At 55.3% G+C, this 14,570-nt stretch overlaps 1 protein-coding gene across 1 annotated transcript; it reads left to right on the forward strand.

Moving 5' to 3' along the window:
- Window positions 1-3,889: 3,889 nt before the first annotated feature.
- Window positions 3,890-13,332, forward strand: E2F1 (E2F transcription factor 1). Its single transcript, XM_059895824.1, has 7 exons — window positions 3,890-4,277; window positions 9,039-9,129; window positions 9,507-9,726; window positions 10,575-10,727; window positions 11,447-11,561; window positions 11,656-11,884; window positions 12,016-13,332. Exons 1-7 carry the CDS (start codon window positions 4,017-4,019, stop codon window positions 12,261-12,263), a joined length of 1,317 nt encoding a protein of 438 aa, XP_059751807.1. The 5' UTR covers window positions 3,890-4,016; the 3' UTR covers window positions 12,264-13,332.
- The last annotated feature ends 1,238 nt before the right edge of the window (window positions 13,333-14,570 follow it).

The following is a 14,570-nucleotide window of genomic DNA, read 5'->3' on the forward strand; positions in this document are numbered from 1 at the left end:
TGGGGTATTTACAGAGGGTGGTGGGTATGAAGGGCAGGCCCTGGGTTTTACAGTGGGAGACTGTTATTCTACTGTGTGACCTTGAGTTGCAAGTGCCCCTCTCTGAGCCTCCATCCTGCACCATGTGGATAAACAAGCTTCACTTATGAGAGTATCAGGTTGAAAGGAGATCATCAGTGGAAGTGGCTGCCCAGTAACTGTGGATTTTTTGGAAGCCTACCAGCCTGAGAACTGTTGAGAACAGCCTTATCAGGATCTGTCGGGCTTGGGGCCAAGAGGCTCTATCTATCAGGCCTTTGCTGTTTTCAAGTGGGTATTAATAGATACAGAAGGCCTGTATCTCTTCCTGGATTTCACATTGGGAATTCTGCTCTTCACTCCTCTCTGCTGCAGCAGGACAGGAAGGATTGTGGGAAGGAGGGCACCTGCTTCTACCTGGGAGGTTGTGTACTTGAATACTTTGGGCAGGGCAGGGCTTTGAAGAACCCCTGGCTTTGGCCTCACCGAGCCTGAATAATAGCTTTCTCATCCGCTAGGTAAGCTCATGCCCTTTAGGTCTCAAGTTTCCTCATCATAAAATGGGGCAGTAGTATCTGTCTTCCTTCTCCAGCAACCAGTACAGTGCTTGGTACATAACAGGTGCCCGAGAAATGTTTGTTGAATGACTAATTGGGCATGAGAGGGCTTTACAGAGTGAATGTTACTGTTGTTGACACCCTTTGGGAATGTGTGAAGGAAGGAAATTACCTTTGGAGTGGGAATGTTGCTGGCTTCTCTCACCCTTTTGTCAGGATCTGGCTTGGCTATTTAGAATGAGACCTACCATTCTTTTTTTTTTTTTAAATACCTTTTCTTTTTTTTTTTTTTTAAAAGAATTCCTTTATTTTTATTATCATTATTTATTTAATTATTTAATTTTATTTTTGTCTGTGTTGGGTCTTCGTTTCTGTGCAAGGGCTTTCTCTAGTTGCGGCAAGCGGGGGCCAGTCTTCATCGTGGTGCGCGGGCCTCTCACTATCGCGGCCTCTCTTGTTGCGGAGCGCAGGCTCGGTAGTTGTGGCTCACGGGCCTAGTTGCTCCGCGGCATGTGGGATCTTCCCAGACCAGGGCTCGAACCCGTGTTCCCTGCAGTGGCAGGCGGATTCTCAACCACTGCGCCACCAGGGAAGCCCGAGACCTACCATTCTTATGGGAGCTTCTCTAACTAGGGAGAGAGGAGGGGGACAGGCCGAGCCCAGGGCTGGGAATCCATGTTGGCCAGATTCTATCACTGGCTGGCTTCACTTCTGAATGGGCCTCAGTTTTCCCTTCTGTACCATAAGTGAGAGGCTTATTTAGTCTCTCTGGTCCCCTCTAGTGCTGACATAGTCTGGGATTTGCGATGAGTAATTTCACAAACTGCTTAGGAAACTCCTGCTGTGTTCCTAAACCACCTCATAGTTTATGAAACACCTATACTTTTCATCCACATGGCAACCCTGGAAGGCGCCAGGGCAATAAGCCCCCCCCTTTTTTTTAAAATAAATTTATTTATTTGTTTTTGGCTGTGTTGGGTCTTCGTTGCTGTGCGCGGGCTTTCTCTAGTTGCGGCCAGTGGGGGCTACTCTTCGTTGCAGTGCGCGGGCTTCTCATTGTGGTGGCTTCCCTTGTTGAGGAGCACAGGCTCTAGGTGCGTGGGCTTCAGTAGTTGTGGCATGTGGGCTTAGTAGTTGTGGCTCACGGGCTCTAGAGCGCGGGCTCAGTAGTTGTGGCACACGGGCTTAGTTGCTCCGCGGCATGTGGGATCTTCCCAGACCAGGGCTCGAACCCGTGTCCCCTGCATTGGCAGGCAGATTCTTAACCGCTGCGCCACCAGAGAAGCCCAATAAGCCCATTTTTACAGATGAGGAAACTGAGGCTAAGAAGTGTCCACAAGGGGTTGTAATTTGAGGCTGCCCCACACATTTTGGTTATACAGGAGTACCAATTTGTTCTCAAATATGAACGTGCATAAAAATTACCTGGAATGAGGGTGGGGGGTTGCATGTGAAAATGAGGATTCCTAGGCACTTAGATTCTAAGTTGGCAGGGCTGGGGTGGGCCCATAGTTAACAAGCACCCAGGTGATTCTGAAACCAGGGGTCTAAGGACTACTCTTGGAGAACCAGGGCCTTCTCTTTGCATTCCAGGTGGCCTCTGACATCAGCCTGTTTCTTTAATAACCCTTCTCAGCACCTGCTCTGGACCAGGCCAGTGCTGGGAAGAGGCCCTAATGGAGCTCCCAGTCTGATAGGGGAGGCAGACAGAGAAATCCATTGTGCACTCAGTGCTAGGACAGAGGCCAGGCTGGGCAATGGAGGAAGTGAGCTAGCTCCAACAGCAGAGGGCTCCCTGGAAGAAGTGATGTTTATGCCGGGCCTAGGGATCTCATTCTTGATTGCGTCTTAGCTACTTTTTTTTTTTCTTTTGATGGGTCATCCCCACCAGATGGCAGGCAAGTTCATAGAAATCATCAAACCTTTCACATCTCTGCTCTCAGTGCTGGCACAAAGCCTGGCACAGAGGAGAGGACAATATTGGTCAAATCAGCTGACCTGAGCAATGAGAAACGGCTGATGGAGAGGTCCCAGGGCCTCCGGATTAAATGCATTTTCATGCTCAGCACACTCACCTTCTCCCTTTGTTAGATCTAACATGGAATTACTTTATTTATTATTACTATTATTTTTTAATTTATTTATTTTTTATTTTTAGTTTTGGCTGCGTTGGGTCTTCATTGCTGCGCGCATGCTTTCTCTAGTTGCCCGAGTGGGGGCTACTCTTCATTGAGGTGCGTGGGCTTCTCATGGCGGTGGCTTCTCCTGTTGTGGAGCATGGGCTCTAGGCGCACAGGCTCAGTAGTTGTGGCTGGAGGGCTCAGTAGTTGTGGCTCGTGGGCTCTAGAGCACAGGCTCAATCGTTGTGGCCCACGGGCTTAGCTGCTCCGCAGCATGTGGGATCTTCCCGGACCAGGGCTCGAACCCGTGTGCCCTGCATTGGCAGGCGGATTCTTAACACTGCGCCACAGGGAAGCCCCCTGGAATTACTTTAATAGTGGAAATTCCACATCATATTGTAAACATTTGTTACCTATTTCCCTCTTCCCCCTTTCACTAAACTGTGAGTTCCTTAGGGCCAGGAGTCAAGAATGGGGCACAGAGCAGGCTCTCAAAACGTTTGTTGAATGAATGAGTGAATGAATCAGTTTAAGCAGAAGCTGTGCATAGGATGTTGAAGAGATTCCAGCTACAGGAGGGCTTGTAGAAAAGCCCCAAGCTGCACTGGGTCAGACATCCCTCCCCATCTTCTGCTTGGACTCTGGGTGAGAGGGATAGGGTAGGTGCAGAATTTGAAAGTGAATGGCATTGGTGGGGCAAGTTGAGGAAGGGAGATGTGGCTGGGCTTTTGGAGGTGAGAACCCAGAAAAGAGGAGGGGCAGTTTCTAGAGATCTGACCTGAGTGTGTTGGGGCCACAGGTGGGGGTTCTGGGGGTCACGTGGGTCAGCTGACGGTGAGATATGCAGAACGGACATTCTATCTCCACTTAGAGGCATCAGCAGGATGGGGTACGTCGGGGAGCGGTTGGGTGCCCCCCTCCTCGGACAGGGGTCATCCCCTCTGGGGGTGGGGGGAGTGCGAACGCGCCTGGCACCGCCCCGACAAAGCCTGCGCGCGCCCCGTCCTGCGATTGGCCGGACCGCCTCGCGCCGCCGCCCCGTCCCGCCCCCTGCCGCAGGTCCGGCGCGCTGCAGCCAATAGGCGCCGTCGCCGTCGTCTCCGTCACAGTCCGGACAGCCAATGGTGGCAGCGCTCGGCGGCTCGTGGCTCTTTCGCGGCAAAAAGGATTTGGCGCGTAAAAGTGGCCGGGACTTTGCAGGCAGCGGCTGCCGGGGGCGGAGCGGGATCCGGAGCGGGATCGAGTCCTCGCCTCGGCCTGCCGCCATGGGCCCACGCCGCCGCCGCCGACTGCCACCCGGGCCGCGCGGGCCGTGAGCGCCATGGCCGTGGCCGGGGCCCCCACGAGCGGCCCTTGCGCGCCGGCGCTGGAGGCCCTCCTCGGGGCCGGCGCGCTGCGGCTGCTCGACTCCTCGCAGATCGTCATCATCTCCACGGCGCAGGACGCCAGCGCCCCGCCGGCCCCCGCCGGCCCCGCCGCGCCCGCCGCCGGGCCCCGCGACCCCGACCTGCTGCTCTTCGCCACGCCGCAGGCGCCCCGGCCCACACCCAGCGCGCCGCGCCCCGCGCTCGGCCGCCCGCCGGTACGGACACCAGGGACACTGGGCCGACTGCGCTACCTGGACCCCCGCGCAGACCCTGGCGGGGCGCGGTGTTTGGCCCGGCGGCAGCTGGGGCGGGGGAGGGTGGGCTGACGCGCCCGGGCTGGGCGGTGCCGAGCCTGGGTTGGTCCTCCGGGCCCCGCCCCGGGGTGCAGGGTGACCTCGGGCCAGTCCTTGTTTGCTGCTCTGTGCTCTGGGCCTCAGCTTCCTCTCCAGAGACGCTCGAGGGTCAGACTAAGTGATAATAATGGCCCCACGTGTATTCAGCTATCGCTGACTGCATGCCAGGTCTCTGGCAGACTTCAAGGCAGCTAAAACTCACATCCATGCTGTGAGCTCGGTGTTGTCACTGTGCCCATCTGAACTGTGTCCAGAGAGGGGAAGTGACTTGCCCCCTGGTCACAAGGCTGCAAGTGAGATTTGAACTGAGGCCTGCTGGCTTCAGACCAGAACGTGTGGCTGGGTGGTGGGCATGGCTGCTTGGGGAGGTCAAGGGGGGCGTCCTGGGACCAGACCGTGGAAGAACCACGGAGGAGACCCTCCTTCCTGCCTCGATGCTGGACTGCCAGGTGCAGGCCGGGCCCTCCGGGCCTCTGGGGACAGGCCGCCTGGCTGGGAGGCCTTCTCTGCAGGGGCGGGGTGGCTGGGCCAGCTGCTGACCCCCTCCCTCTGCCTGTCCTTCCATCTGCCATCCTCCACCCTCCCAGACCCTGGTTGCCATGGAACCTCATTAATCAGGCAGGCAGACCCCTGGGCCCCAGTGGAAGTACTGGGTGGGTTGGGCCTCTGGGAGCTGGAGGGGAGGCCCCCGGTGCCAGGAGAGAGTAAATGCCCCAGGGAGATGCCTTGATAAAGTGCTCCCTGAGCAGCAAGAGGCTCAAGACAGTTCAGACTAGGGGGCCCAAAAGAAGTGGCTGAATTACAGGGGGAGAAGGGAGTGGAGCCCTGGAGCTTGGTCCTGTGGGCTCCAGGACAGGGCGTGGAGACCAGTTTGACTGGCACAACCTGTGGGTGAAGGTGAGGCATGGATGGGCAGGCAGGGGCTGGCCAGGCAGGATGGGGTCTCCGCATAGGGCTTGGAACAAGTTGTGGGAGGAGGCAGGGCCCAGGGCAAGGAGGTGGAAGCCGCCCAACTGCTGATGGCCTGGGTGGCAGCTGGTCCCTGAGGCGTCCCGGCAAGGTTCCCCCAACCCCCTTGGCCCCTTGCCCAGTGTGGCCTTCCTTCCGGAATCACCGAGATGCTAATAATAACAATAGCAGGCACCATTGTTTTGAGACTGTATTGTGTATTAGGCCCTGTACCAAGCACTTTACCCAATTAACTCATTTAACCCTTTCAACAACCTTCCCCTTTTACAGATAGGGAAGCTGAGGCGTAGAGATATTAGAACATTCCCTAGTAAGTCAGCTAGTGAGTGGTGGGACCAATCCAGATTTCCTGAGTGGTTAACTGCTGGGATGCCTTGCATACTGGAGATGCTAATAGAGGTTGAAGGAAGCCCAGGGTCCCTTCCTCCTAATGAGTGAGAGGGATGGAAGTTGTACCAGGGGTGGGCCACCTGGCTCATCTCCTGTACCCCAGCAACCTGTCCCTGTGGGTACCAGCTTGGGGCCTGGACAAGTAGCCTCCAGTTTAGCTGATTGACAGGTACCTAGCAGGCCCAGGGCTGTGGGTCCTGCCCTTGGGGAACCGAGCTTCAGGCTCAGAGGGACAGCCAGGGACTGGGCTGAGGACGTATGCCCTCTGCTCCACCCCCAGTGGTGTCAGGGGCAGCCTCATTGGGCCTGAGCATTCCTTTCATTCAACAGTTGTTAGTGAGCACCTATGAGGTTCTAGGCACAGGCAAGTAAGGAGCCTCTGCCCTCACAGTACTTAAGGGCCAGTAGGCGTTTTCTGCCGTGGGCAGGGGTGAGGGCTGGTGCGGTCTTGGAGCTGAAGTCCAGAAACATAGGCCCAGCTTTTGCCATCCAACACCCCCTAACACTGTACCTGTGGGTAGCCACTGGCCATCTGAGCTGTGGCCTCCACTGACCCTCTGCTCTAGCATTTGTTTGGGGCAGTCCTTGAAACAAGTGAGCATTCATTGAGTACCTCCTGCATACAAGTCTGCACGATTCAGCCATTCCTCCTGGCCCCTCCTGTCCACCTCTACCCTGTTGTCATGGCTGTTAAAAAACAAACTTAACATAATACACATTTACTATAGAAAAAGAGTTAAAAGGCTAGAAAGTTGAGGGGGACAAGATCCCAGCCCCATCCATTTTTCCTTTTTTCTCCTCCTGAGCCTGCTTTTTTTTTAAGGTGGTTATGACAGCTTTCTTTTTCTAAAGTTTTAGAAATTGAAGTTTTTCCTTTATGTCCGTGTTCCAGCAGCACATCATCCACACTTTAGAGATAAGGCAACATGGTCCTCATGGTCCTCCCTCCCATACAGAGGTCACCCCGAAATGGATTCTATAGTAATAGCAACTGAACCAGAGGAAATGGTTTCATGAGCCCTTTATCCTCAAAAGGGATCACATAAATGCACTGCGTTATGTTTTTCTTGTCAATATGTCTTTGGGAGGGTTCTGTATCAACCTGCCTCAGTCCTTCTTGACAGCAGCGTGGTATTCCAGAGGCTGGATGAACCAGTTTTTGTGTCCCCTCCCGTGGATAGGTGTTTGAGTCATCCAGATTTTTTCACCAATGTTTTGTTTGTCTTCACCCCCGCCTTTTGGGTCCCTGTGCCTGCATCTCTAGAGAGCAGCAGCAGAAATGGGCATCCATCTGCTTGAGCCCTTGTTTTAGAGTGTGGCATTGATCTGCCTTCAGGGTGGGCACCCCTATGGGGAGCAGGAAGGAGGCAAGGGGTGCGGTTGGCTGGAGCATACTAGGGTTCAGGCCCTAGGGGCAAGGCTGGAGAGGGGGTACATTCTGGTTTCGCTTTAGGGGGCCTGGCTTCTGGACTAGCCTCTGCCCAGCCCACTAAGGTTTAGATCCTGACTCTACCTCTCACTACGTGACCTCTCCGAGGTGCAGGCTCCTCAGGAAGTGGAAGTCCTCAGAGCACCTGCTGCAAGATGGTTGGAGGGTTTGATGATCGCACGCAGGTAAAGCAGTTACCTAGCTGTGCTCGGTACACAGGAAGCACTCAGTGCGTGTTAGCTCTTCTATCCGCGGATCCCTGAGGGAATCCACGAGTGTGTGCGTGAGAGGGAGTGTCGGGGTCCGTCAGCATGTGGGGTGGTTCATTCAGCAAACGTTTGTTGATGCCCAGACCCTGTGTACAGAGACTATTCAGACCCAGTGCCCGCCTCTGAGGGGCTCCCTGGCTTCTGGGTGAGACAAACGCATCTGCAGAAATTTGTAGTGAGGGACCATGTGGGGAAAGGTTGGGTTTGAGGCAGTTCTGACGGAGAAGAGGCTCAGTTTCTCTTGTGGGATCGGAAAGGCTTAGGTTATGGGTAAGATGCCTGCCCACAGAGGGGGGGAAGCGTTGGTGTGAATTAGGAGGGAGGGAGGCAAGGGCAAACCAGGGAGGGGACCAGCATGAGCTAAGGCTTGGAGACACAGGTTTGTGAAGAAAGATGTCTCAGCAGAAGTTCTTGTAGAGAATTGGTGGCAGATGAGGATACTAAGGTGGAGGGGGACAGATGGAGGCAGGGAGACCAATGGGAAGACAGCTGGTCCAGGTGGGAGGTGCTGGTGGCTGTGGTGACAGGATTTCTTGGCAGCTAGATGTGATGAGGGCAGCAGGTGGGGCTGAACCAGGTTCTAGTTCAGGAAACCCTGTGGGTGGGGGAGGGGAGGGTATGTCAGGATGTAGTGGAGATGCCTGTGAGACCTCCAGGGCAATCTCCATCCTCGAGTGGTGTAACTAAATCAGAGGGCATCTGGGCAGGAACCCTGGCTCTGCCACTTCCTGCCTGTATGACCGTGAGCTTCTCTGGGTTTCAGTTGTTTCATCTGTAAAATGGGGCCATTACTGTGCTGCCATATTCACAGACAGTCAGAAACCAGAGAGAGGCAGTGACTTAACTCAGAGGACCTGTTTCCTAATGGCTTAAAACAACAAACATTTATTATCATACAGTTTCTGGGGGTGAGGAATTCAGGGGTGACTTAGCTGGGTGCTTCTGGCTCAGGGCCTCTTCTGAGGTTGCTGCCAAAATGTTGGCCCAGCTGCAGTCGTCGGAAGGCATGACTAGGGTTGGAGGATTTGCTTCTGAGCTTACCTGTGTTGCTGTTGGGGGGAGACTTCAGTTCCTTGCCACTTGGTCCTGTCCTTAGGGCTACTTGAGTGCCTGCATGACATGGCAGCTGGCTCCCACCAAGAGTGAATTATCCAATAAAGAGAGTAAGGAGGAAGCTCCAGTGCCTGTATGATCCAGTCTCAGAAGTGACACACATCCACCATATTCTGTTCATTCGAAGCAAGTTACCAGATCTGGCCCATATTTAAGGGGAGGAGAATTAGGCTCCATCTTTTGAAAGGAGGAGTATCAAAAAATTTGCCAACTACCACATGCCCCCAAGAAGGTAGTGGTGGAACTGGGGCTTGAACTTCTGCCTTCCAGTTGAGTGTTCTGTCCTATGGGGTAGGATTGTGTCCCCTGGGGCCTCCCCCTCACTCACACACTTGGGCATCCTGGGAGAGAGACTGAGGCAGGGGGTGGCCTGGGAGCACCAGGCCCTCAGCCAGGTCTCTTGTGGCCCCACTCTCCTGGTTACTGGGCATCCTCCCGTTGTTTATGCCGTAGGTGAAGCGGAGGCTGGACTTGGAAACTGACCATCAGTACCTGGCCGAGAGCAGTGGGCCAGCTCGGGGCAGAGGCCGCCACCCAGGAAAAGGTACCCCCTGAGCTTGGGCTAGGGCAGGCCTCCTGGTTGGACCCAGGTTGTGGACAAACATGCTTGCACACTAAGCTCTGGTCTGTTAGGCCTGGGCCTGAGCCAGGCCTCTGGGGGCCCCAAGGGGCAGCTGGAGTGGCCGCCTGGCATGGCTTCCCCAAGCCCTGGGGGGTGGGGAGTTCCCCAGCCGGAAGAGGGATGCTGTGGTTGGCAGGCAGCCACAGGGCCTCCTTGCTCGGCCTCACCAAGGGGAAGGAGCCATCTGCCCCCCAGCCCCATCCCCCAGTCCTCCTGCCCTGCACTGCCAGGGAGGCCAGCCTGGCAGGGTCTGGGGGGTGGGGGTGGTGCTGAGGGACCCTACCCTGCCTGGCCCCCAGGTGTGAAATCCCCAGGGGAGAAGTCACGCTATGAAACATCGCTGAATCTGACTACCAAGCGCTTCCTGGAGTTGCTGAGCCGCTCGGCCGATGGTGTCGTCGACCTGAACTGGGCAGCTGAGGTGCTGAAGGTGCAGAAACGGCGCATCTACGACATCACCAACGTCCTCGAGGGCATCCAGCTCATCGCCAAGAAGTCCAAGAACCACATCCAGTGGCTGTAGGTACCAGCCAAACAGGAGGGTGGGCAGAGGCCCGGGGCCGGGCCAGCCCGGAGGAGCTGATAGCGATACCACTGTGACTGCCCGGATCGCCGTCTTACTGCTGGGCAAACCGAGGTTTAGAGAGGAAAGCTGGCTTCCCTGAGGTGATAGATGCAGGGAAGAACACAAATCTTACCTATCTAGCTCAATGCAACTTTACATATTTCTTCACCTGGGTAACCACCATCTGGATAAGAATAAGGAACATTTCCAGCACCCCAGAAAGTTCCCTTGTGCCCCTCCCCACACAGTCCACCCCTCATACCACCAGGTGACCATTGTTCTGGCTTCTCTTGCCATTGATGAGATTGTTTAACACAGCTGTTTTATTCTTGTTAATTCTTATTTTATTTCTTCCTTTTCACCTCTTTCCCCAGTCATCCTACTCCCCTCTCTGACACATTTGTGTTCTCAGTTATCGGTAGATATTCCATTCTACATCATTTTTTTTCTTTTCACTTAATATGTCTTAGAAATGCTTCCATGTCTGCATCTAACGCATTCTTGTCCTTTTACACAACTGCATAGTATTCCATGGCATGTCTGTCCCCATTTACTTATCCAGCCCCCTATGAGGGACGCGTGGGTGTTCACAGACATTCAGGCCTGACGTTGAACCCAGCCAGTCTGCCTTGGAGCCCAGCTTCAGCCCTCTGCTGTTTCCCAGCTGAGGAGCCAGGCCAAGAGGAGCGAGGGCTCGCCTGGGTCTTACAGAACAGAGGCAGCAGCAGACTGTTCTGCTGAGGGTCACGCCTCCTGGGAAGAGGGGCCGGGAGCTGCTAACCCTCCCTTTGCCTCCCGGCAGAGGCAGCCATGCAGCAGTGGGGATCGGTGGGCGGCTTGAAGGATTGACCCAGGACCTCCAGCAACTGCAGGAAAGCGAGCGGCAGCTGGACCACCTGATCCACATCTGCACCACGCAGCTGCGTCTGCTTTCCGAGGATGCTGACAGCCAGCGATATCCTTGAACTGCCTGGAGGGTGACCGTGGCCCCATCCAAGTGGGAATAGAGAGGCTACCCTGGGCCCTGGATTCAGGAGAGGGTTCTGGCTTTGGATACCAGTCCTGGCCCAGCATTTAGTCACTGTGTGACACTGGACAAGTTACTCTCTTGAGTCTCAGCTTCATCTGTAAAAGGGGAAAATAATCCTATTCCAAAGTTGCACAGATTAAAACAAGAAAAGCTAGGATACCGATAACAAACATTTATTTAATACAATGATTCGGTACCTGGTTGTAGCTTCAAGGTTAGAGATATAAGTTTTTATTTGTCTTTTATTTACAAAAATAGAAACTTTATTTTAAAATAAGCTTTTTTTTTAAGTGAATACCCAAATTACGTTTATACATTTTGGAGATAACTACTAATTGACACCAAGGTCATGGGTCAGAGTAAATTCTCAGTACCAAGCCTGTATTTATGTAATTTATATGAAATTATTGCAGGCAGCCATTATTACCTTGAGATCTGATGGGTAGAGAGTGGTCTCATTGTACAGATGTGGGAACTGAGGCTCAAGGGCATGAGATAGGATTGAGTACCAGCTATGTGCCAGGCCCTGGAGTGGGAGATGCAGAGGACAGGAGTGACTCAGCAGGTATGGGCTCTGCCTTATGAGCTGTCTGGGTGGGTGGCCCCCAAAGGCCAAAGGTCATGTGATCCTTGACTCCACCAACCCTGGCCTACGTGACCTGCCAGGACCTTCGTAGCATTGCGGACCCTGCAGAACAGATGGTTATGGTGATCAAGGCCCCTCCCGAGACCCAGCTTCAAGCCGTGGACTCCTCAGAGGTGAGACCTGGGAGTCTAGACTGGACCAGGACAGGCTGGGCTGGGCTGGTAGTTAGCTGAGCCTCAGTTTACTGTGCCTGCTACCTTCACCCAGACCTTTCAGATCTCCCTTAAGAGCAAACAAGGCCCCATCGATGTTTTCCTGTGCCCTGAGGAGAGTGCGGGCGGGATCAGCCCCGGGAAGACCCCGTCCCAGGGTGCAGCTTCTGGGGAGGAGGACAGGGCAGCTGACCCTGCCACCACAGTGCCACCACCACCATCATCATCTCCCCCCTCATCCCCTGCCACGGATCCCAGTCAGTCCCTGCTAAGCCTGGAGCAAGGTGGGTGAAGGGTGGGTGGGCAGGGCGGGGTGGGGCCCCCTCTCCCGGGTGGGTGGGCGGGCAGGCGTGACAGCCCCTCTGTCCTCCCCGCCGGGGCGTCCCCGGCCTGTGATGCTCCCCCGTCTCCCCAGAACCTCTGCTTTCCCGGATGGGCAGCCTGCGGGCCCCCATGGACGAGGACCGCCTGTCCCCACTGGTGGCGGCCGACTCGCTCCTGGAGCACGTGCGGGAGGACTTTGCCGGCCTCCTCCCCGAGGAGTTCATCAGCCTGTCCCCCCCGCATGAGGCCCTCGACTACCACTTCGGCCTTGAGGAGGGCGAGGGCATCAGAGACCTCTTCGACTGTGACTTTGGGGACCTCACTCCCCTGGATTTCTGACGGGGCTTAGGGGGACCAGGGCCTCCTGGGATGCCCACCCTGTCTCTGCAGCCCTGGAGCCCCCTGCCCCTGGCCGTCCTCCTAGTCCAATTGGAAACGTTTAATTTATACCCCTCTCCCCTACCTCCGGAAGCTTCTAGCTCTGGAGTCTGGCTACTGCCAGGAGGCTGAGCAAGCCAGGAAGGGAAGGATTCTGTTTGTGGTGTGTATGTGCATGCACCCAACACCCGACACGTGTGTACACGGGGTGAGTGGTGTGTGAGCATGTGTGTGTGCATGTACCGGGGAATGAAGGTGAACACATCTGTGTGTGCACTGAAAACACGCCCCAGTGTGTCCACGTGTGTGTGCATGAGCCCATGTGTGCGCATGGCGGGGGCTCTAACTGCACTTTTGGTCTCCTTGCTCCAGGGGCCCCACGAGGCCCAGGGTGGCCACCTGCCCCCAGAATCCTGCGTGCTGACCGGGCCGGGTGGCGAGGCCTTGGCCTGCTCGTTTGCAGGACCGCGAGAGCACTTCTGTCGTCTTAAAGGTTTTTCTGATCGAAGCTTTAATGGAGCGTTATTTATTTATCAAGGCCTTTTTGGCAAGCTTGGGGCATCAGCAAAGGGTAGGAGGGATGCGGGGCTGATGCCGCAACTCCCTTACCCCTGAGCGAGGGCAGGGGTCCCTGAGCTGTTCTTTGCCCCACTCTGAAGGAGCTGAGGCCTGAATGGTTTATTTATTGGGAAAGTGAGGGAGGGAGACAGACTGACTGACTGACAGCCATGGGTGGATCAAGGGGGTGGTCTCTCCCCACGGGGTCACTGCAGGGCCCCAGCTGCCCCCAGGATGGATGTGAGATGGGAGAGGTGAGTGGGGGACCTTCACTGACAGGGTGGGCGGGAGGGGTGGGGTGAAGGGCCTCCCCCCCAGCCCAGACCACAGGGGCCCCTCCTGTGGCATTTGAAGTGCCCCTTCCACGCCACTTCTTGCTCTGCCCCACCCTCCAATCTGCACTTTGATTTGCCTTCCTAACAGCTCTGTTCCCTCTGCTTTGGTTTTAATAAATATTTTGATGATGTCTGGGCCCGGTCTGGGGACTATGTACTGGGAGCAAATGTGAGGGTGGGAGAGGTCAAGATTGCTGGGAAAATGCCCATTCTCTACTTCCCTCTCCCTGTCCCTGCCTGGCGTCATTTTATTTGAGCCTCACTGCCCCGAGAAGGGTAGGCTTCATCACCTTTTTTACCCTAATTTAAAAACTGGTCCGACAAAGTAATAAATGAACTCCCTTCCTTTTTCCAGCCCCAGAGGAGCCACTCTGATCAGTTTGCTATGCTCCTTCCAGATGTTTCTGGACATTTGTAAACATGCAACAGATAATTACAACAGGCTGATTCCGTGTCAGGTTCTGGGGACACGCGTTCCCTCCCCTCATGGAGCTCTCAGGACCTGCTGGAGGAGACTCAAACAAATGAGAGGATCAGGGAGGGCTTCCTGGAAAAGGTGGTGCTTGACCTAAAGCTGTAGGATAGAAGAAATTAACTGAGGAGGAAGAGGAAGAACGCACCAAGCAGGAGAGGGCCACATGGGCAAAGGCCCCCAGGGCCCTGAGGACCTGAGAGAAACCAGTGTGGCTGGAATCCTGAGGTGAGGGCCAGGGTGGAGAGACGTTCAGTCTTGGGCTTTATTCAGGGGACAAGGACCCTGGTGAGTCTGAGAGAGGAGTGACACGCCCTGTTTTATATTTTAAAAGCTCCCTCTGGCTGCTGTATGGAGGATGGATTGAAGAGGGGGCCAGAACGGAAGAGCGAGGGGGAAGAGAAGCCCGAGTAGAGCTTCAGAGTGGAAGGGAGGGTGACTGGGAGACGGTCCACACGGACCTATTTAGCAAACCCTTAGGTGGGCTTTCCCTGAGCCAGTCCCTATTTTAAGCCCTTCACTGTCAGTCAGCCCCCACAACAATCGTACGATGTGTCTACCCTTACCCCCATTTTGCAGAAGATACAGACGTGCAGAGGCGAAGCCACTTGCGGGTTTTGCCCAGCAGGTGGCGCGCTTGTGCTCCTGCCCTTTGCTCTGTTGACCCTGTAACGGTGCGGGACCTGCCCTCGGTGGGCGCGCGCAGCCCCTCCCGTTCTGTTCCTGGCTGTGTAGTACTCCACGCTGGTCGTCATTCGCTCAGCCCTTACCCGGTGCAAATGACCCCTTGGGTGGCTCCTTACTCCGCAGTGGCCGCCTCTCTGGGAGATGGGGAGTCGCGGAGGTGAACGGTGGTTGGAATTCTGCATTGCGCGGCTCTTGCCACCCTAAAGGCTGGAGTTT

This window comes from Balaenoptera ricei, chromosome 15 (genome assembly GCF_028023285.1).
Source record: "Balaenoptera ricei isolate mBalRic1 chromosome 15, mBalRic1.hap2, whole genome shotgun sequence".
Taxonomy (NCBI): Eukaryota; Metazoa; Chordata; class Mammalia; order Artiodactyla; family Balaenopteridae; genus Balaenoptera; species Balaenoptera ricei.

Coding starts and splice junctions, on each gene's coding strand:
- E2F1 (XM_059895824.1), top strand. CDS start 4,017: ATGGCCGTGGCCGGGGCCCCCACGAGCGGCCCTTGCGCGCCGGCGCTG. Junction 4,278..9,038: donor CCGCGCTCGGCCGCCCGCCG/GTACGGACACCA, acceptor TTTATGCCGTAG/GTGAAGCGGAGGCTGGACTT. Junction 9,130..9,506: donor AGGCCGCCACCCAGGAAAAG/GTACCCCCTGAG, acceptor CCTGGCCCCCAG/GTGTGAAATCCCCAGGGGAG.